The sequence below is a fragment of the Lemur catta genome, chromosome 3 (genome assembly GCF_020740605.2).
Source record: "Lemur catta isolate mLemCat1 chromosome 3, mLemCat1.pri, whole genome shotgun sequence".
In the NCBI taxonomy this organism is placed as follows: Eukaryota; Metazoa; Chordata; class Mammalia; order Primates; family Lemuridae; genus Lemur; species Lemur catta.
The window spans coordinates 122,893,918-122,913,961 of NC_059130.1; the positions used below are offsets into that span (position 1 = coordinate 122,893,918).

Genomic DNA, 20,044 nt, shown 5'->3' on the forward strand with positions numbered 1-20,044 from the left:
CAGCATTGGCCGGGGGCCAGGCAGTGGGCCGTGGCCTCCCCTGTCGCTCAGGTGGGGTGTCTGTCAGGAAGCTATGTCAGGAGCTTTTCATCATCACGGCGTTGGCCCAGATGGTCAGAAGACAACTGAGTTGCAGCCACACTCACAAACACAGGGGCCGTTTCCAGGGCTGGGAAGGGCCTCACACGCAGCTGCCTGGCCTCGGCCGCCCTCTGGCCAGCCCGGCTGGGGCAGGCAGCAGACTCGCCGTTTGCCCGCATCTGGGACACCTCCCGCTCCTGCTGGACCGAGAGGGCCGGCTTGTTCTTCCCTCAGCCCTCGCCAGCCCGTCCCAACAGCGCCGCCACGTTCATGGCCTTCAGATGCCAGTGACCGACCTGCCGCTTCTCTGCCCAAGTTCAGCCTGAGCCCTTGTGCCTGGCATTCCAGGTCCGCTAGGACAGGCTGCCACCTGTCATGCAGGTCTTCTGGCTCTTGTGCGCCAGCTGGCATGGCTGAGCCTGTGCAGGGTCCCAGCAGGTGTTTGCTGAGTTAAGCTCACTCCAGGCAGTTGGGGCGAGGGAAGGAGGGCTTCGTCCACGAGACCATCTCGTCAGAAAATGGAAATGACGCTGAAACCACCTGCCTCACAGGGCTCGTTGCCCAGCAAAGGCAGATGGAGCCCCTGTGCGAGCTCCAGAGCAGGTGCCTGGGACAGTGAGGGCCACGAGAGGCCGGAGCCGCGCTTATGGGACTGCACCTCTGCCACGGGGGCGCACGCACGCCTCGCGGAACCCGCCGGCACGCCGCAGGCCGGAACGCTCGTGTGTGAGCTTGCTCTGGCTCCTTTTTTTTTCCAGTTGAGATGTCAAAACAACAGACAATTGTTATGAAAAGGTTAAAGGGGAAAAGTAGTCACCTTTAGTATAATAGTTTTGGAAGCGTTAGTTAAGAAAACCTTTTCTTGTGGAGAAATGACCTCTTCTAAAGTCTACAAAATTCCTCTCCTAAAATGAGGAATCTTCTAGAAAGGGATTTGAGGCATGTCATGTAAGAAATACCAAGTTACTTCACTGTTTCCAGACTTTTCTTAAGAAAGTTCATTGCCATGGCTCTTACTGGAGCGTAAAGGCTGAGCCGTTCCTAAAGTTTGAAACACTTGGCAACCTCACAGACCTGGTAACTGCTATTTTTTATTATTTTGTTTTCTTTTCCAAATCCCTGGCACCCTGCTGAAATCTGGGCACTGCTGCCCCTGGAGAGATGCCCGTCTGCTGGGGGAGTCAGGCTGGGGCACCTGCCAGCGCTCACAGGTTGTGCCACTGCAGGCAGGCCCAACAGTTGTTTAAAAACAGAAAGCAGGCGCTTGATATATTTAGCTGTAACTACCAGTACACACTTTCGAGTGCCAGGCTTTGTGCTAAGAGCTTTATGCCATTCACGCCTCACACAGCCCCAGGAAACAGGAACTCTTGTTATTCCCACGTTTCCAACCTGGAAACCGCAGCTCCAAGAGGTTAAGGGAGCTGTCCACGGCCGCGCTCTGTGGCTGAGCCGGGAGGGGAGGCCCAGCGGTCGGGCTCTTGTGTCACCTGACAACCTGGCTTGAACACTGCCTGGCATTCGCCACCAGGGCCCAGAGTGTCGCCGCGTGCCTAAGCGCAGCCCATGCTGATCCAGGGTAGCACCCTCCAGAGCCTTGAGGGCTTGCTCTGGGCTGCAGAGTGGCTGCCGCGGTTCCTCGTGTGGTTGCTAAGGGCTCCGGCAGGTAGTGCCCTGGGTTTTGTCCATCCCATCAGCCTCGGCCCAGGGCCCTTCTTCCTGCTGGGTCAGAGGCAGGGACAGATGGTTCAGTCTCCTGCCTCCAACAGCTCCAGCCTAAGTTATTTCAGCGTTGCCCACAAGAGCCCACCTGTGCTGCCGTCTTGAGGTCCTTGACCAGATCAGATCTGCAACGTAAGGTCACATGTTTATAGGTTCCAGGGATGAGGACGTGGACATCTTTTCTTTTTTTTTTTTTTTGTGGAGACAAAGTCTTTCTGCATTGCCCAGGCTGGTCTTGAACTCCTGGTGAGCCATAGTATCTGGCTGCAAGTGCAGGGTGGCTCACGCCTGTAATCCCAGCACTTTAGGAGGCCGAGGTGGGAAGATTGCTTGAGGAGAAGAGTTTAAGACCAGCCTAGCAACACAGCGAGACCTCATCTCTACAAAAAATATTTTAAAAATTATCCAGGTGTGGTGATGCACACCTGCAGTCCCAACTACTTTGGAGGTGGAGGCAGGAGGATCACTTGGGTCCAAGAGTTCCAGGTTACAATGAACTATGATTGCACCACTGCACTCCAGCCTGGGTGACAGAGCAAGACCTTGTCTTTTTTAAAAAAAAACAAAACAAAACTCGGAAGCTCTGCCTTTTCTTATCGTACAAGCCCTGTGGACTGGACTCTGGCAGAGAACCCAGGAGAGGGTGAAGGGTGGCCTTTCAAGGCAGTGTGAGAGGAAATGCCCTCTCACTCCGTCCTAAGTCTCTTCAGGTACAGATGCTGAACCCCTCGGAAGTTTGGACATTAGCGAGAAGGGGACAGGCAGCAAGCCTTCCCTCTCAGCCCTGCCTCTCGCCGAGAGTTTGTCCTGGAACTCAGGTTTGGAGGGACCTCATGGATTGGGGTCCCCGTGAGCACAGCTGAGTCCCCACCTCTGGGGCCAGGCTCATGTGACAGAACACAGTCATAGCTCAATGTCACAGCCTACAGCCACTAGTCTGGAACCCAGGGAGCAAAGATAAGGAATTTTTTTAAGGCTTCACAAGCTGAAAAGATGAAAACTCCCTTGCTGATGCAATAGCCCATTTTAGGCATTTGGACAGCATTAGAAGCAACTTCTTGCCTAGTGTAAATATGTCTGCTGCAGACAAAACCACAGGGAGTGATTAGTTTAAATGTCACCTCTCACTGCCCTGTTGTACGGCTTCCTTTACTCCCTGCAGGACACTCCAGCACAGCCCCAGGGTTGAGGTGCCTTTTCCCTAGAGAGACCATTACGCAAACTCAGGCCCCACCCCAAAATTCCTCCCTGGGCCTGTGTCCATGTCACATAATTAATGTGGGCAAGTGACATCAATGTGGCCATAGGGCAAGGACAGTGTCCCCTTTAGCAAATCTGGAAGAAGTCACTCCCAAAATGCCAGTGAGGCCTGTGGAGCCCTGGATGAAGGGAAGTTGCTGTGAGTGGGTCCCCTGCTCCGCTGCATTCCCCGGGGCTGGGTGCATACGGGCAGCACACACAGCCTCCTGCTTCTCATGGTCTCCCTGAGAGGCTGCTACTCTTGTGCCCATTTGTAGATGAGGAAACTGAGGCACAGTGCAGTTTCCTGGCTTGCCCCTGCTCAGTGGCCAAGCCTGGATTCAAACCCAGGCCCGCCTGACTGCAAAGCTGTGGGACTTGGGCCCTCGTGTGTGGCAGCACAGCCTGTGGACACTGCAGCCTTGCCGGGTCCTAAGACACATCGCGACCAATGTCTTGGACCCCTCAGGGCCTCGGCTGGAGGTCTGCTCTGAGTTACTCCGTTCCCCCCCACCCCCGGGGCTGGTTCCACCCACCTTTTAAATAAACAAGCTGCCCCGTCCTTACAGAACATCCCAAGGCAGCAACCCTGCTCTGAGCTCGATGGGCTGATTGTCAGGACAGAGAGGTCTCTCTGAGCCTCGGCTGCCGTCATGGCGGAGTGTGGCACAGCTGGGGTTGTGCTTGCTTTGGTGGTTTCTAAGACAGGCACAATGAAGTGGAATGGAGGTTCTCTCCCTTCTCAGGTGGGGCCCCCAAGGTCCCCAGCTTGCCCAATGCCAAGGTCACTGCAAGTTACAGACAGCACAAACATGCAGGGCAGGTGTGGGCCACCCTTCCTGCCTTCCTCATGCCAGGGGAGGGAGGTGAATCGAGCCAGACCTTGTAGGAAGGAGGCCTGACCCCCCACTTTGCTAGGAGATCCTTGAATGTCCTGACCTCCAAGCAGGGTGGCGAGGTCTTCAGCGCTCCTCAGGCTGTGTCTCTGGCCTTCTGTTGGGCTAATGTTCCCCACGAGCCACCTGTCTGCAGCTCTCAATGAATGGCCAGCCTTAGTGGCCTCCACATTTGGTGAAAGGGCCTGCAGGCACCTGGTCACAACTTGGCCAGCAGGTCAGACAGTCCAGGCTCTGATCTAGTGAGAGAAATGACAGCGCGTGGCTGTGTCGAGGGCAGGTAACGGCCCCGGTGCCCAGCATGTGATCGCTGCATGCCTGCCACTGTTCAAGCTATGAGCATCCACCCCGTGCCTGGCCCTGCCCAGAGCTTTATACCTCTTGGGCAGGAGCTGTGCCCCTGCAGTGTAAGACGTGGAATTTGTACCCTCGAGGTGAGCAGGCAGGGCCCAAAGGCTGTGTGTTCCCTTAAAAATCACACAGCTTCTTGCTGAAGGTGGCAGATTTCACTTGCATGCAAGATCGGTCTGCAGATATGCCTGGAATTCCCCAGGAAGGACAAGTGCAGTGCCCTGGAGGTGGGAGCCAGCCACCCAAGGTGCCTTGCCACAGCCACTTCCCGGAATCTGCCCTGGGGTCAGCTGTGCGATTGGCCTTCCAGGCCTGGGGCCTGGGAGACAGGAGGCCCTCCAGCAGGACCCTGGAAACTGTGGGTTCTATCTTGGCTGCTGGGACTTGAGAGTCACCTTTCAACTTAGGTTCTGGGTTAAGCCCCCCAGCCAGTCAGTGACTGAATCAGGTTTCCAGCTTCAAAGTGTCTGTGTTCTGCCGGCCACAGTTATAGCCTGTGTCTTGTGTGGAATGCTGCTGCTGCTCTCTGAAAGATGAGAAGATTCGGGTTTTGGTTGTAATTGAAAAATTTCCCGGCTTTTATGAAGTAGCCATTGTCTTGTGGCCCATAAGAGGCTCTTGGTGGCGGTGCTCTCTTCGTCTGTTGTGCGGTCCAGTGCTCGCAGAGTCAGCTCACTTAACTGTTTGAGATCATTGTCGATGGAAGTTAGAAGTTTCTTTAGATTTCTAACACAGAAGTTAAACCATGAGAGCCAGGGTTTTGCTGGGACAGGTGGGGTTTCGTGGGCAGTGACAGAGGGCACGTTTCCTGTTGTTCAGAACACACAGCCGGTGTCCAGAGCCCCCCGGAGTCTGCTGTCACCGCAGCACGCGGGCAGGTGGGTGGTCCCTCATTCACAGCCTTCTGGCCTCGGGGACGTTCCTGCTGGTTTTTTCTCATGGAAAGGCTGGTCCCTGGTCTTTGGCTCTGTGGCCCCTGAGTCTTGGAGAAGGGACAGAGATGCCATGGGACCATCAGGGCTGATCTGTTTAACCTTCCAGCTCTTTGGCTGGGAGACGGGCCCATGGCCTGCCCTCTTCCCAGGGTGTGTGCTTGGTGACTGCGTCAGATGCTTTGCACATGACTATATGCCTTGCAGCTCACATAATGCCACCTGCTGGTGACCACACGGCTCCTTCCTTCCCTCCCAGAACTGGCATGAAGCGTTCCTTGTAAGTATGAAGTTGCAAGTTGAATGTGGCGTGGGACGTTCTGATTCTCTTTAACGTGGAATAACCACTCCTGCCCCTGGCCTGCTCACCCTCCCCCGTAACAGTCACCGTGCTACCCGCTTTCTCTCTCTGGGTCTCTGAACCTGTCTTGTAGGGCCCATATCAGTGGAACTGGAATGTGGAGGGGCCCAGGGGCTGTGTTGAAAGTCCATGCAGCCAGCACTCATTCCTGAAGGGCAGGTCCCGCAGCCTGACTCAGGCAGGAGTTTCTTTGCGGCTGGCCGAGAATGAAGCCACACACCAGGTGGTGGCTGGTGTGGACCCTTCCCATGGAAGCCCCCAGGGGCTAATGCATCCTCGTGGCCAATGACATCATCGATGGTGATGATGACCATGCACCGAGTGCCCTGCCCCCAGGCACCAGCTCAGCACCTGGCTTGTTTCCTTCCATCCCATAGTTACCCCCGAGACAGGTTCCCTCGTGCCCATTTATAGGAGAATAGCTGAGCTCCACGAGGTTAGGAGATTATGTCGAGGGAAAGGAGAAGCAGGGCCAGGTGGGAGGAGGGAGCCCACACCTGGGAGGGTGGAGGGGGCAGGAGAAAAGCTCTGGGTCCAGTGCTGCAAGGGGCTGGGAAGTATAGGGAGGTCGGTCAGGGTAGACGGAGAGTGGGAGACACAGGGACAATGTGTGGGAACAGGTGGCTTTGGACTTTGTCATCATCCACAAGGAAATCGTGCTGGTGCAGGAAGTGGTGAGCATGGGGGACTCTGGCGTGATGTCCAGCGGCTCAGAGGAGGGAGCTCTGGTCCCGTGGGTGAGACTGCAGGGCCAGAAAGGGTGCCTGACACATAGGATCCCACCAAGGGGTGGGGGCAGCGGCCCTGAGACACTGGAGCTTCAGAGGGTGGGCAGCAGCACGGTGGGGCAGCTGTGCGGCTCCAGTGGGCACCAGGGAGGCCAAAGAGTGGACAGTGCAGGTTGCAGGTTCCACCTTAAGCTGAGGGAGGACAGAGCCAGCTCACACCCAGAGCTCCTGGGAAGCAGTTGGGGGCCTCCCCTGGGGGTGGAGTGGCTCGGGAAGCGTTCCAGTAGATGCCACCTCCTCTCTGCTTGGGCAGGGGGCCACCGAGATCCCTTCAACTCTAAGCTTCCACGTAGATGTTAAAAATAAACGTCTGCTCATTAGAAAGGTAGACATTCATGGGCTACTAATGATGCATTCTAGTATTTTGTCATTTTAAAGTCCTAGTAATTAGTAAAGCATCTGTGTCCCCTAACCAAGTGTCTTTGCCTGTCCTCAGCAACACTGATTTCTCCCCCGCCCCGCTGTGGGGTGAATCCTGCCCTGACACTTGCCTTCCGGTCCCCGCAGGCTGTGTCATTACCATCTCTGGACGCATGACCTTCACGAGCAACAAATCCATGGAAATCGAGGTCTTGGTGGACGCTGACCCCGTGGTGGACAACTCACAGAAGCGCTACCCGGGCCGCCAGCGCCTTCTTCACTTACGTGTCCCTGAGCCAGGAGGGCAAGCCGCTGCCCGTGCCCCAGCTCGTGGTGAGTGTGCGTCTGCGGCGTCCGTGCTCTCAGGACTCCCGGCAGAGACGGTGCTCGTGTCAGTCCCTCTGTCTTGTCCCCCCGGGGTCAGAGTGGGGCCCGGGCCTGGCCGCTCCCTGGACCAGTTACTTCAGGCTGCTGTGCAGATCAGGCAAGGGCGAGAAGGCCTGAGGGGAGGCCTGAGGGCTCCATGCCTGTGGGCTGCGGGTGGGGCTGGCAGACAGGGTGAGAGGCCCCTGTGCGGGCTGGGCGTGGTGCCTTGGGCTCCCGGTGTTGTGGGTGGGTAAGGACCACACCTCGGGCTTCCGTCCCCTGCCAAGGGGCCTGGTGGGAAGCTGGAGGGCTGGGCTCTCTCAAGGTGGCCATGGCCTGTGTGTCCTGCCTGGTGCAGACTGAGCCAAACCCATGGACTTTGGGCTGGGGGCGTCCAGGCTTCTTGGCCTTTCTCTGCCTCGGGCTGCCAGGTGTGGCTCTGCCCTGCGGGGGGAGAGAGTCGTGTGTATGTGTGTGTGTGTAGGGCAGGTAGGGGCTGTGCCTGGTCACCCACCTTCTGTCACAGCGGCTGCTGCCCCGTAGTCCATATCCTCTGAGCTCTGACTCGTTTTAGAGCTGGTGGGTCTGTGCCCAACATGGGTCCTGGGGGGTCCCAGACACCTGCAGGGTGAGCGTGGCCCAGAGAGGCAGCTTCCATGTCTCTGTTGTAAGGATGAAGGTTCCTATGCAGGCCAGCCACCCATGGGCTGGTCTCGATGCCTCAGAACCAGACCTTATGTCATCACTAAAGGGACCAAGAGGTAACCAGAGCCGTGGGCTGCAATTGGAGCTTCCTGCCCTCTGGGGGCTGAGGAGGTGGGGCCCCCCAGGCCTCTTTGGTATCTAGTGCTCTTGTGGAAGCAGCCAGGCAGGCGACGCAGCCCCTGCCAGCCTGAGCCCCGCTTCCAGAGCGCTCACCAACGCCCACTCCCGCCCCCGCGCGTCTGCTCCCTGCACAGATCTGCCAGCTCCTGCTGCTCAGCCTCCTGGAGAGGAGCGTGGACTAAAAACCTCTGTAGCAAATAAACATATTGCTTTTAAAATCTTACTTCCTCTCTAAGGCAGGGAGTGCAGCGCTGATGGCTTCTTCCCATGGCTGTGGAAGGCCGCCTGGCTGGCCCGGGCTGCCCATGGCTGCTGGTTTCTTGGTCAAGGCTGAGCCCTCCAAGCCCCCTCACTCAGCAGGGCCGCAGGTGGCAGTGCAGTGCCGCCATGCGGGGCTTGTGTGGGCTGTTAGGCTGGCCAGGCCACCCAGTAGGGGCCTCGGAGGGGAGGGGGCTGGGCTGCACAGAGGGGCTGGTGGTGAGCCTGGCCTTGGAGGACTAGCGAGCAGATTAAGTGGATTCAGCCTGGTTTAAAGGAAGGAAAGGGAACAGGGACGGGGGCTGGCACGTGCCACGCCACTTCCGAGCGCGAGTTCCCTCCCCTCGTGCCAGGCCTGCCAGGGTGGACCTTCCCCTGCTTGGGACTTATGAGGCAGGCGCCCCGATGGCGAGGGCCTCTCAGCCCCCTGCTCCCCACGGCAGCCCCCCAGCCCCCCACAGCAAAGGCCCCGGCCCCTCTGCTTATGAAATCCGTCCCCCACTGCCGTTCCCCACACAGGCCCCACACAGCGTCCAGCTGTGCCTGGGGAGTCTCCCTGGGGCCAAGACGGGGAGGGGCACCTGGCCAGGACAGCATCTGGTCTGCCGGCTATATCACCTCGGCCCTGGCCTTGCTGTGGGCCCGCCTGACCTCGTCTGTCCTTGACCTTCAGAGTCTGGTTCTCTGCCTGCCTTGGACTGGCCCGAAGCCCTGTTTCCCTGTCCTCTCCTGGGCCCTCCTGGGCTCTCCCCCAGTGAGTGTCCTTTCTGTGACACTTCTCCTTGTGGCTGCAGAGGGGAGCCTTCCTTCCCTCTCCTTCCTGGATGCCGAATTCCTCGCCGCACAGGGGCACATTCCTGAACTCTCCCCGGCCCCCCAGACTCTCTTTCTTGGCTTTCCCAGCCCCGTCTTCCCTGGGACGGGCAGCGTGGCCAGGTCCAAGGCTGCGCTTTCTCTACCTCACTGGCCTCTTCCTGGCTTTGGCCCAACTGACCAGGCCGCTGACGCCTGCGCTCCCTGACGTGGGAATCTGCAGTGTCCCTGGGGCACTCTAGCCTCCCTGGCTACCCCACGGGACCCTCTAAACACGAGGCTTTGACTTGTGCCCCTCTCCTTGGGTGGCCAGCCCTGTCCTGTGCCTGGGGTGTTGCCTCTGTCGCCTGTTGACTTCCAAATGGACTTTGCCAGCCCTGCCACCCCCACAGGGTCTCTAGAAGCATCTCAGTTTGTCAGAATTGAACTTATTACTGCCCCTCCCAAATCCTAGCCCTCCTCGTGGGCTCCCACTCTGACTGGGCACCCTCCCTCCCGAGCAGCCACAGTCCCCCATACCCTGTCCCACCAACAACCCCTGCTCAGCCCCAGCTGCTGCCTCCTCCCTTCCTGCTGCCCTTGACTCCACCCCGCCTGCAGTCCAGCCAGCTGGAAACCAAAATTGGATTCACTCACCTCCCACCTAAACCCCACATGGCTGCTCTGCACCCTGGGCCCTCCCTGTTCCTCAAACAGCCAGACCAACTCCTGCCCCCGGGCCTTTGCACTCGCTGTTCCTCTGTCTGGACCACCTTCCTTCAGACTCTCCCAGAGCCGGCTCCTGCCTGCTTTGCCCAGACACTCCCTCCTCAGAAGGGCCCTCCCTGACCACTCTAGATAAAGCGATGTCCCCCACCCCCACTGCTGTGCCATTTCCTCGGGTGCTCAGCACCTCTGAATTCGCCTGGTGTCTAGTGCATGAGTTAATTTAGCATCTGTCCCAGCCCTGCACAGCTGGGGTTCAGGAGTCGTCTGAGTGGTTCACAGGCTCTGCGGGCTCCAGCCGAGGCACTCCTTGCTGGCGGTCAGCGCTGCTGCTGGACAGGCGGAGCTGTGGCCGCAGGTCCCTCAGACCCCAGGCTCCCTGCGCTGCAAACGCTGCACGTGCTGTCGCACAACTTGCAGGTGTGGGAGTAGGTGTCCTGCTGCTGGGGTCTCGTCAGAACTTTAAACTTACTAGCTGCACGACAGTGAGCACCTTCTTTCTGTGCCTCAGTTTCCACATCCGTACAGTGATGGTGGCCATTGTGCGTGCCACATGGGCTGGGTGAGGGTTGGAGGGTGGCAGTTGTCGCTGTCCACCTGCTCTTCCCCAGAGCCCTCATCACTGGAATTCAGACCTACCCAGAGGGGGAGCAGACAAATGGGTAAAAATAGAGGGTGTTAGATGTTGCCAGAAGTGGGGGGGATGGGAGTCAGCTGGGGGCCAGATGCCAGTTTATTTTATTTATATATGCTTTTTAAAATTTTTATTATTTATTTGTTTTTAATTTATTTTTGTTGCCTCAGGTAGAGTGCAGTGGCATCATCATAGCACACTGCAGCCTCTAACTCCTGGGCTCAAATGATCCTCTTGCCTCTCAGCCTCCTGAGTAGCTGGGACTACAGCGTGTGCCACGACATCCGGCTAATTTTTTCTATTTTTAGTAGAGACGGGGTCTCGCTCTTGCTCAGGCTGGTCTCGAACTCCTGAGCTCAAGTGATCCTCCTGCCTTGGCCTCCCAGAGTGCTAGGATTACAGGCACGAGCCACCACACACAGCTAAGATGCTATTGGAGTTGGGGAGGAAGGGAAGGAGCCCAAGGAGCCTCTCTTGGTGACTGTCCAGGTGAAGGGGACATTGGCTGGAGGTGGAGCCAGCTGCCTGTAACGGGAGCTGAGGGCCATGACAGGCCTGAGGCCACATGGTGCAACAGGACTGAGCTGAATGGGATGCAACCTTGGAGCGTCCTAGGGCCTTTCCTCGTCCACGCAGCTGAGTCTGTGGCGCTCACCCAGTGTGCATAGTAAGATCAAGGGCAGCCTGGACGATTTGCATGTTGAAAACGCATCAGTGCAAACGGACATGGTGCTCGAGCAAGGCTGGCAGTACCGGCCGCCTCTGAGTTGTAAGGTGCCCGCCCAGAAAGTCAGAGCAGCTGCTGCAGGCATGGTTGACGGCTACCTGGCTGCCCCCAGTGCAAGACACCCCTGCACCTGCCTCAGCACTGAGCAGCTTGTGGGGGGGACCAGGGGCATGACCACAAGGGGCCTGCAGTCCAGGGTCCCTGGGAAGAGGGTCCATCTCATGTGGAGAATGGCCAACAGTCAAGGAGGCCTTTGGGGCCAGACCTGTGACTTTCATGGAGCCAGTGGGTGGGTGATCGGGATGTAGGAGGAGGGCTAGCCCTGAGGGATGGGGCTGCAGAGGGTGGGAAGGGTGGGTGCTCAAATGGAGGGAGTGGTGACCCATCCCCCAGTGTGGGGTCCTGCGTGTGGCCGGTGTCATGTTGATCCAGGCTGTTGTTTTTCGCTCTTATAGACAGTCTTTGATTCTTCACTGAGGTGTCCTGGGGCTCAACCATATCCATAAAAATAGCCTCCAGTGCAGAGGACAGGGCAGGCCCCCAGAGGGATTTGTAGCTGTCACTTGGGGACTGCCCACATGATCACAGGCCAGGCTCAGAGCACACGTGTGCCCACGTGGCAAACATGCATGTGCACACGGTCCCTCCAGATGTGCCCGGGTCAGCTTCTCCTCCCACTCCCAGTCTGCCTCCCTGTCATCCACACCGTGGGCTCTTCAACCTCCTGTCTATTTTTAGCTTCCCTCCCCAGGGCCCGCTGACAGGGAATGCAGCCTCTATGTTTGGAGTTGCTTCTTGATGAATATTTTATGCTGGGGGGCCTGCAACACAGTTCCCAGCAGCCGCCAGCACTTTCCAGGCTAATTGGAAGAGGCAAACCTGGGATCCCTCCCCTTTGTGGCAGTGCCCTCTGACCTGGGGGGTGGGGGCCAAGCTCTGGACAGCCTGAAGGGGCTGGAAAAGTGGCCTATGGGGAGAGACTGGGAAGGGTGGGGTGGGAAGCCGTTTAGTCTGCAGGATTGTGAGAACCCAGTGTCTGTTGGAGCTGGAATGGTCCCTGGCTCCTCCTGTGTGTGCAGCACTTGCCTCTGACTCTAGCAGACATGGGTGCTGCAGCCCTAGGGCCCTAGGGAGACGCGAGGTGTGGGCTGGAGAACTTGTGGGTCCCAGCCTGGGTCTGAGGAGGATGTGTGCAGACAGGGCCATCAGAGAGGGCTCGCCCAGGCCCCTGACAAGGGAGAAGCCCGTGACATTCCAGGTATACCGTCCATGTCAGTTTTTTTATTTTTTTTATTTGCTAGGATTTTATTGAGAATTTTTACATCTGTATTCATAAGGGATATTGGTCTGTAGTTTTCTTTTTTTGTTGTGTCCTTTCCTGGCTTTGGTATCAAGGTGATATTGGCTTCATAGAACAAGTTGGGGAGGATTCCTTCCTTCTCGATATTATGAAATAATTTCTGCAGTATAGGTACAAGTTCTTTGTAGGTCTGGTAAAATTCAGCTGTGAAACCATCTCGTCTGGCACTTTTTTGTTGCTGGAAGATTTTTTATTGCTGCTTCAATTTCATTACTTGATATTGGTCTGTTCAGTTCTATTTCTTCCTTATTGAGCTTAGGGAGGTTGTGTGTTTCTAGGAATTTGTCCATTTCCTCCTCTTTTTCAAGTTTATGTGGATAGAGATTTTTATACTATTCAGAGATGATATTTTGTATTTCTGTGTTATCAGTTATAATATCTCCTTTTTCATTTCTGATTGAGGTTATTAGGGTCCTTTCTTTTCTGTCTCCGGTTAATCAAGCGAGAGGCCTGTCGATGTTGTTTATCTTTTCAAAGGACCAACTTTTTGTTTTATTAATCTTCTGTATAATTTTTCTGGAATTTATTTCATTTAGTTCTACTCTGACCTTAGTTATTTCTCTTCTTCTGCTGGCTTTGCGATTGCTTTACTCTTCCTTTTCAAATTCCTTGAGATGATTCATTAGATTATTGATTTGTGATCTTTCTGTCTTTTTGGACACAGGCATTTAAGGCTATGAATTTTCCTCTTAGGACTGCTTTTGCAGAATCTCACAAATTTTGGTAACTTGTGTCCCCTTTGTCAATTAGTTGGAAGAATCTTGATTTCCGTCTTAATTTCCTCCTTGACCCAATAATCATTCTGCAGTAGGTTGTTTAATTTTTATGACTTTGTGTAGAGTTGTGTGTTTCTGTTGGAATTGATTTCCAATTTTATTCCACTGTGGTCTGAGAAGATACATGGTATAATTTCTATTTTTTTAAAATTTCTTGAGACATGTTTTGTGGCCTGGGATATTATCAGTCTTAGAAAATGTTCCATGAGCAGATGAGAAGAATGTATATTTAGTAGTTTGGGGGTAGAATGTTCTGTAAATATCTGTTAGGCTTATTTGTTCTAGAGTCCTGTTTAAGTCCATTGTTTTTTAGCTTATTTTCTGCTTGGAGGATCTGTCCCCTTCTGTCAGTGGGGTTGTTGAAGTCCCAGGCTATTACAATGCTGCTGTTTACCATTTTGTTTAGATCAAGTAGGATTTGCTTTATGAATCTGGGCAGACCTGTGTTAGGTGTGTAAGTATTTAGAATTGTTATTTTCATGTTGAATTGTTCCCTTCACCATTACATAATGACCATCTTTGTCTTTCTTTACTTTTGTTGATTTGAAATCTATTTATCTGGTATGAGAGTGGCTACACCAGCATTCTTTTGGTTTCCGTTTGCGTGGACTGTTGTTTTCCATCCCTTCACTTTGGTTCTAAATGAGTCTTTGTGGGTTAGATATGTTTCCTGGAGATAGCAGATAACTTGGCTTGTATTTTTTTTTATCCATTCAGCCAACCTATGTCTCTTTAGTGGGGAGTTCAAGCCATTCACATTTGTTGAAAGAATTGATAAGTGGGGTGGATTTCTTTTCATCCTGTTGTGTAGAACTTTATTACTTTGTTTTACCTTTTGAGCCACTGTGGTATCTGAGCGCTGAACTTTTAGGTTTTGGATGATTTTATACTGGTGAGTGTCTATTTTGGTGATCCATGTGTAATGCTGTTCTGAGTGCTTCCTGCAGGGCAGGTCTGGTCTTAACAAATTCCCTCAGAGTTTGCTTGTCTGAGAAACTCTTATTTCTCTGTCATGTAAGAAACTTACTTTTTCAGGATACAAAATTCTAGGCTGGGTATTATTCTGTTTGAGAAGACTGAGAATGGGGCCGCAGTCCCTTGTGGCTTGTAAGGTCTCATTTGAGAAATCTGCAGTTAGTCTGATGGGTATACCTTTGTAAGTTACCTGATGCTATCACCTTACAGTTCATAGGAGTGCCTCTTTCGTGTTAACTTTGGCCAGTCTGATGACTATATGTCGTGGTAAATATCTCTTGGTGATGAATCTCCCAGGAGTCTGTTGTACTTCTACTACCTGGATATCCAGACTTCTAGCAAGACCTGGGAAATTTTCCTCAAGTGTTGCCTCAAATAGGTTTTCTAGCCCTTGTGTATTTTCTTCTTCATCCTCAGGGATGCCTGTAATTCTTTTGTTAGGCCTCTTTACATAATCTCATATTTCTTGTAGGCTTTATTCATTCCTATTTTTTCTCTGTTTTTTCTCTTTGACTGACTTGTTTAATTCAAACGTGTTGTCTCCTAGCTCTGAGATTCTTTCTTCTGCCTGATCTAGCCTGCTCTTAAGGCTTTCCACTGTGTTTTGTATTTCCTTGAATGATTTTTTCATTTCCAGAAACTCTGCTTGATTTTTTTTTTCAATAACTCAATTTCATTCATTTCATGCATTGTTTTTGTGGTTTCTTTGTGTTGGGCTTCTATTTTCTCCTATAGTTCATTGAGCTTCCTTACAATTTGTATTCAAAATTCTTTATTAGTCATTTTAATATTCTCGTTTTGGTTGGCTTCCATTGGCAGAGTTGTTGTTTTCTTCTGGGGGTGTCTTTTCACTCTGATTTCTCAGGTATCTGGAGATCTTTCACTGATTCCTTCTCATCTGGAGTAGCTTTTGCTTCTTATTTTTGGACTTCCGTTTGGTTAGATGATGGCATGCCCAGTTTAATCTCTGAGAGTGGGTGGTGCTTGTGGGTGAGACTCAACCACACCCTGTATGATTGAGTCAGTAAATGCAGTAAAGGGCGTGCAAACTGACCTCCCTGTCAGTAGGTGGCACTTGCCAGAAGGACTTGATGTTGGTTTTGAATGAGCACTTTAGTACTGCTACTTCCTGGCTCATTTGGAAAATGGATGTTCCCCCAAATGAGCCGTCGCTCGACTGCGTGGCCACGTCACATGGACAGGGTCTTTCAATGTAGGTTTGGTTTGCTTTGCTCCCAGAATATGTTAGCCAGTGGGGCCCAGGCCTCAAAGCCTCCAAGAAAATGTTTTCTGGATTGAAACAGCAGGGAGGTGGAGAGCAAAGCGGGTACAGCCGTCTCTGGCTCTCCTTTCTACGTGAGCCTCACTCGGAGCCAGGGGATTCCACCAAGATGACAGGGGAAATGTGTACTTTTATATTTTGTCACCTCTAACCTGCCTCCACCTCGGACAGCCTCATGACAACTGAGCCCCTAGGCCTGGGAAGCCATTCTCAGCAGGGTTGCTATCTGGTTAGGAGGACAGGGCAGCTCTGTCTCCCTGGGGGGAGGTGGGACTGCAGGGGTCAGGGGAGGCTTTGCCTTGGGGGGACAAGTGGGCTGAGGGCCTGGGTGCTGGTCTTAGGGAGCTGGAGCCTCCATGGAGCGCCAACCCCGTGTGTGCTGTGCCTCCTGCCTGCCCAGCATGTCAGGGTGAGGACAGGCCATTCCCACCCTCCAGAGGAAGGACCGTGTGGCAGGTCACAGGCCAGCGGCCCTCCAGTTTGATTCTTTTGTCTCTCCTGGGGCCTTACGTGAGGCATGGCCTCGGCTCAGACTCATACAACTTTTAGAAGGCTCTGGAACACAGAGCTTACCTTGCTTCCCTCACTGGCTCATGACTGTCCTCCCTCTGCCTCCTGTCCTCAGCCACTGCATTCCCAGCCTTCTAGAAGCTGCCTGTGAAGCAGTGCTCAGAGCCACAGCTTTGGGATTTGGGCTGATGTGGGCTGAGGCAGGCCAGAGGCAGAGGCACCGCTTGCCCAGGGCTGGCCAGAGCCATTCCAGGCAGCCGGCTCTCCCTGGAGCCCTCTCTGTTCTGTTTCCATGATAGTCTCGCTAGAGATCCTTTGCACTGAGGCGGCGGCACAGGGCAAGTCTCTCCGTGGTGGTCAATTCCCCGGCCTCAGGCCCGTGGCAAAAGCATCCGTGGCAGAGGCTGACACTGCCTCTCCTGACCAGGGCCAGGCTGGGCAGGGGAAGGGAGGTCTGCTCCCTACAGCCCAGCGAGGCCCCAGCACGTGGAAGGAGGGTCCCTTCGCCAGGCCTTTGTCATGGGGTGGGGCTCTGGGGGCTCCACCACTTGGGGTGCCACACCTAGTCCTGGGGAATGTCGTGGCCACAAGAACCATTAATAGTGCTTGTGGCCCCCCCATTCAGGCTCTGTGATCTGGCCCCGGGATGGGAGGCGGCCACACCAGTTTGCAGCACTTTAATCTGCTTCATTTGTTTAGCCAAGATTAAACTTCTGGAATAATTTTTTAACTATTGACTAATTTAGGAAACTCAGATGTTACTGGAGTGCAGAAAGCTTGATGTGTTCTTTCCTGGAAGGGCCTGGGGAGCTGCCTGCCTCGTGTGGCCGTTAGCGAGGGAAGCCCTGCCCGCTCCGCCCCACCTTACTGCCAGCCCACCCGAGTGACTCCCAGACCAGGATTTTCGTGGAGTTTCTTGATCCAGTGTCATGCTCTCCTTTCCTTCTGGATGTTTAGCAGGGAGATTGTCTTGTGATGGGAAAATGCCAGACTCCTAAGTGGCTCCTGTCACCTGATTGGTTAGTGCTCGGGAACTTCTAGTGGCCCGTGAGTCCCACGTCCTCTAGAACCAGGGTTGTGGGAACCGTACACGAGGTCAGTGCAGAAAAGAGGACACAGCCCTCCCCTACCAGCCCAGCTCTCTTCTTCGCTCTGCCTGAGCCCAGATTCTTCCTCCAACCGTCTTTGATTGTTCCATCCTGCGAGTATCTTTTGAAGATGCACTGTGCTCAGACAGCTCTGCGCCTGCTGCTGCTTTGCAGCACTGGGAGGCAGCTCTCTAGACACCGCCTTGGCGCAGCCGCTGCCGGGGGTAAAATCCGCCTGGGTATGCTGAGCAGCTCACGTTCTTCCCGACCTGGAGGTTTCTAGAGGGGTCGGCTCAGGGCCAGGCCCAGGGTGCACACAGCAGAGTGCAGGGTGGAACCTGGGGCCTGTCTGTCCCCCAGCTGTCAGATCCATGCCTCAGACGGAGTGAGCTCCGCCAGGAGAGGGTGCGGTGGAAGAGAGGGCGGTGCACCTGGAGTCGGGGCAGCCCAGATTCCACTGGGGCTGCCTTGGAAGGGGAGTTGGCAGGGATGGGGGGCCTAGAAAAGTCATTGGGCCCAGACCAGAGCCTGGCTAAAGGATCGAGAGGTTTTCCTCTGGGCACACTCGTGCCTGTTGAGTCCTGGCATGGGCTGTTCTCCTCGTGGTGCGGAATGGCCTGGCAAAGGCCCTCTGAGGCCAGACACACTTCTCAGCCTGGTGCTCAAAGGTACAGGGAAGAAACAGGCCCTGGGCCCCCCACAGTGGCAAGAAGGAAGGACAGAGAAGCCTTATCACGCATGCATGGATACACACACACACACACACACACACACATGCATGGATACACACACACACACACACACACACACACACACACACACACACACACACACACACACACACACACACACACACACACTGGGGAGTGTGGGGGGAAGCCCCGTCGTGGCCAGCAGGAGACCTGGTGGTTCTTGGCGGGGGCGGGGATGGGGTATATCTAAGCCTAGGCGTGCTGGACTCCCTAGTCATGACATTGTCACCGTTGCAGGCCCCTGTTGAGGCCTTCGCTGGTCTGAGCCCTCTGGAATTGGTTGGGGACAGACGATGCCAGTGTTCATTGAGCAAAAAAAAAACAAACCGCAAGTTTTGAATCTTGAACGTAAAGACCACACTGGTTTAGAATTAAGGCCTGCTTGTTTGACCTGCATTTGTTTGATCATTCAGTCATGCATTCATTATTCATTCAACAAATGCCTCCTGGGCCCCTGCTGTGTCCCAGGTACTCTGACAGGGCAGGAAAGACTCTTCAGGGACACGGAGTTGGCACACACACGGCAGAGGCGTGCAGTGAGAAGGCAGCTTCTGGCCCCGGCCAAGCCGGTGGTGAGCGCTCAGCAAATGGCAGTTACCATCTTCATTGCCGTTGTTGAATGGGGACAGCCGTGTCCACACTCCCACCGTGAGCGGGGCTGAGCGGGGCGTGCAGGGGCTGAGGAGCCCTGTGCCTATGAGAGGGGCTCCTGGGAGGCCCACTGGCCAGAACGGAGTCCTGAGCCCTCTTCCCCCTTCGCAGCACCAGGCCTCCCTGCCTCTGCCAGCAGCCTCCTACTGGCCTTTACGCAAGGGGATTTTTCGGCCACAGGCAGGGGCGGTTCCTTCAGGGTCTGAGCCAGTGCTGTTGTGAGGGGAGCCCCTGGCCAGGGTGTTTATGACTCTCCGCACAGATCTTATCATGTGAGCCTTCCGGCTGCTTCCCGCTGGAGGCTGTGCAGTGAGTCCTGGGTGTGCACGGCAGAATTGATTAAGCCAGGCGCGCGGCTCCTGGAGCAGGCCTCGGTGGACAGGCTCGCCGACGTCCACCCCAGTGGAGCTGGTCTCTGGGGACATAGTTGCTTGTGGGTCGAGTGGGTCCTGGTGCTGAGCTCACCCTTGCCCGCCGGACAGGCCTCTTCACACGCGGGATCCCCTCACCAGGCCATGCTGAGTATCCCCAGTAATAAGAAGACGTTTTAATTACTTTCGTGATTGTCGCAAGACCCCTCTTGTCTTGTATTACAAGGGAGAGGGCACACCATGTGGCTTTCTAATTAAGAAGATCCGTGTCCCTCAGGCTTACAGGAAGTTGTTTTATCACCATTGGAAACCCTCTTTGCACCAGACGTCCTTTAATTACAAAAAGGACAAGCTATTGATTTTACTGAGGGTGGCACTTAGTCACTTGTCCTCCATGCCACGTTCCAAATGTGTGTTCTTAAAGCATAGAAAATGCAAAATGGAAAACATTTGGTTTGCAGCGTTAGGCTCTGAAAGCCACAGGCTTCCCTTGCAGTGGAAGAGAGCCCAGAAGACAGCACTTGGCAGGAAGCGCGGAGAGGAGCGAGGAAGACACAGACCCGGGCGCCGCCAGGCGGGAGGGGAGGGAGGGGCTCAGGAGCCGGCGCACGTCCACCTGCTGGCTTAGGACGACCCCGGCCATCGGGCCCTCTCCCAGGGCAGACACAGCAGTAGGGTGTGTCCTTGGAGCAGCCACCAGGCCCCAGGAGTGCGCTTGGCCTCTGAGGTTGTTTGTGAGGACATGTTCACCCCGCAGACACATGTGCTCACACGCATGTACACATATGTGCAGGCACACACTCGGAGCTGCCAGGTGCCGCAGGAAGCACTTCGCTGTGACTTCATTGAGTCCGTTTCCCACGGGGAGAGGGGAACCTAGCCCTGGGAAGGTGTGCCGCAGGCCACACAGCAGGGTCTGTGGGACCCTGAGTCCTGCCCCTCACCACCCTGCACCAGGCAGGCGCCTGCGAGATGCCCACGATGCCCTCTGCCGCCTCTTCCTTTCTGTCTGGCACGGGCACAGGAGCCCCCAGAGGCTTAGGAGGGCCCAGGGCCCAAGTGGGTGATCCTGGGGCACAGCCCCTCCTCCGCCAGCAGCCACAGGTCCTTGGAGGGAACACCTGACTTCCGTGGGGGGCTCTTTCCTTCCCCCACCCCCAGCACTCCATTAAAAACAGCAACAGCCAACAACTTATGTATTTATTTACTTTGCCGGATGGA

General features: G+C 54.9%; 1 protein-coding gene across 1 annotated transcript in view; it reads left to right on the top strand.

Moving 5' to 3' along the window:
- The window catches only part of ACOT7 (acyl-CoA thioesterase 7), a 101,071-nt gene that overhangs the window by 73,918 nt on the left and 7,109 nt on the right, over positions 1-20,044 (top strand). Inside the window, 2 exon segments of the mRNA XM_045546280.1 lie at positions 6,878-6,987; positions 6,989-7,063. Of these exon segments, the coding sequence (XP_045402236.1) occupies positions 6,878-6,987; positions 6,989-7,063 (185 nt within the window).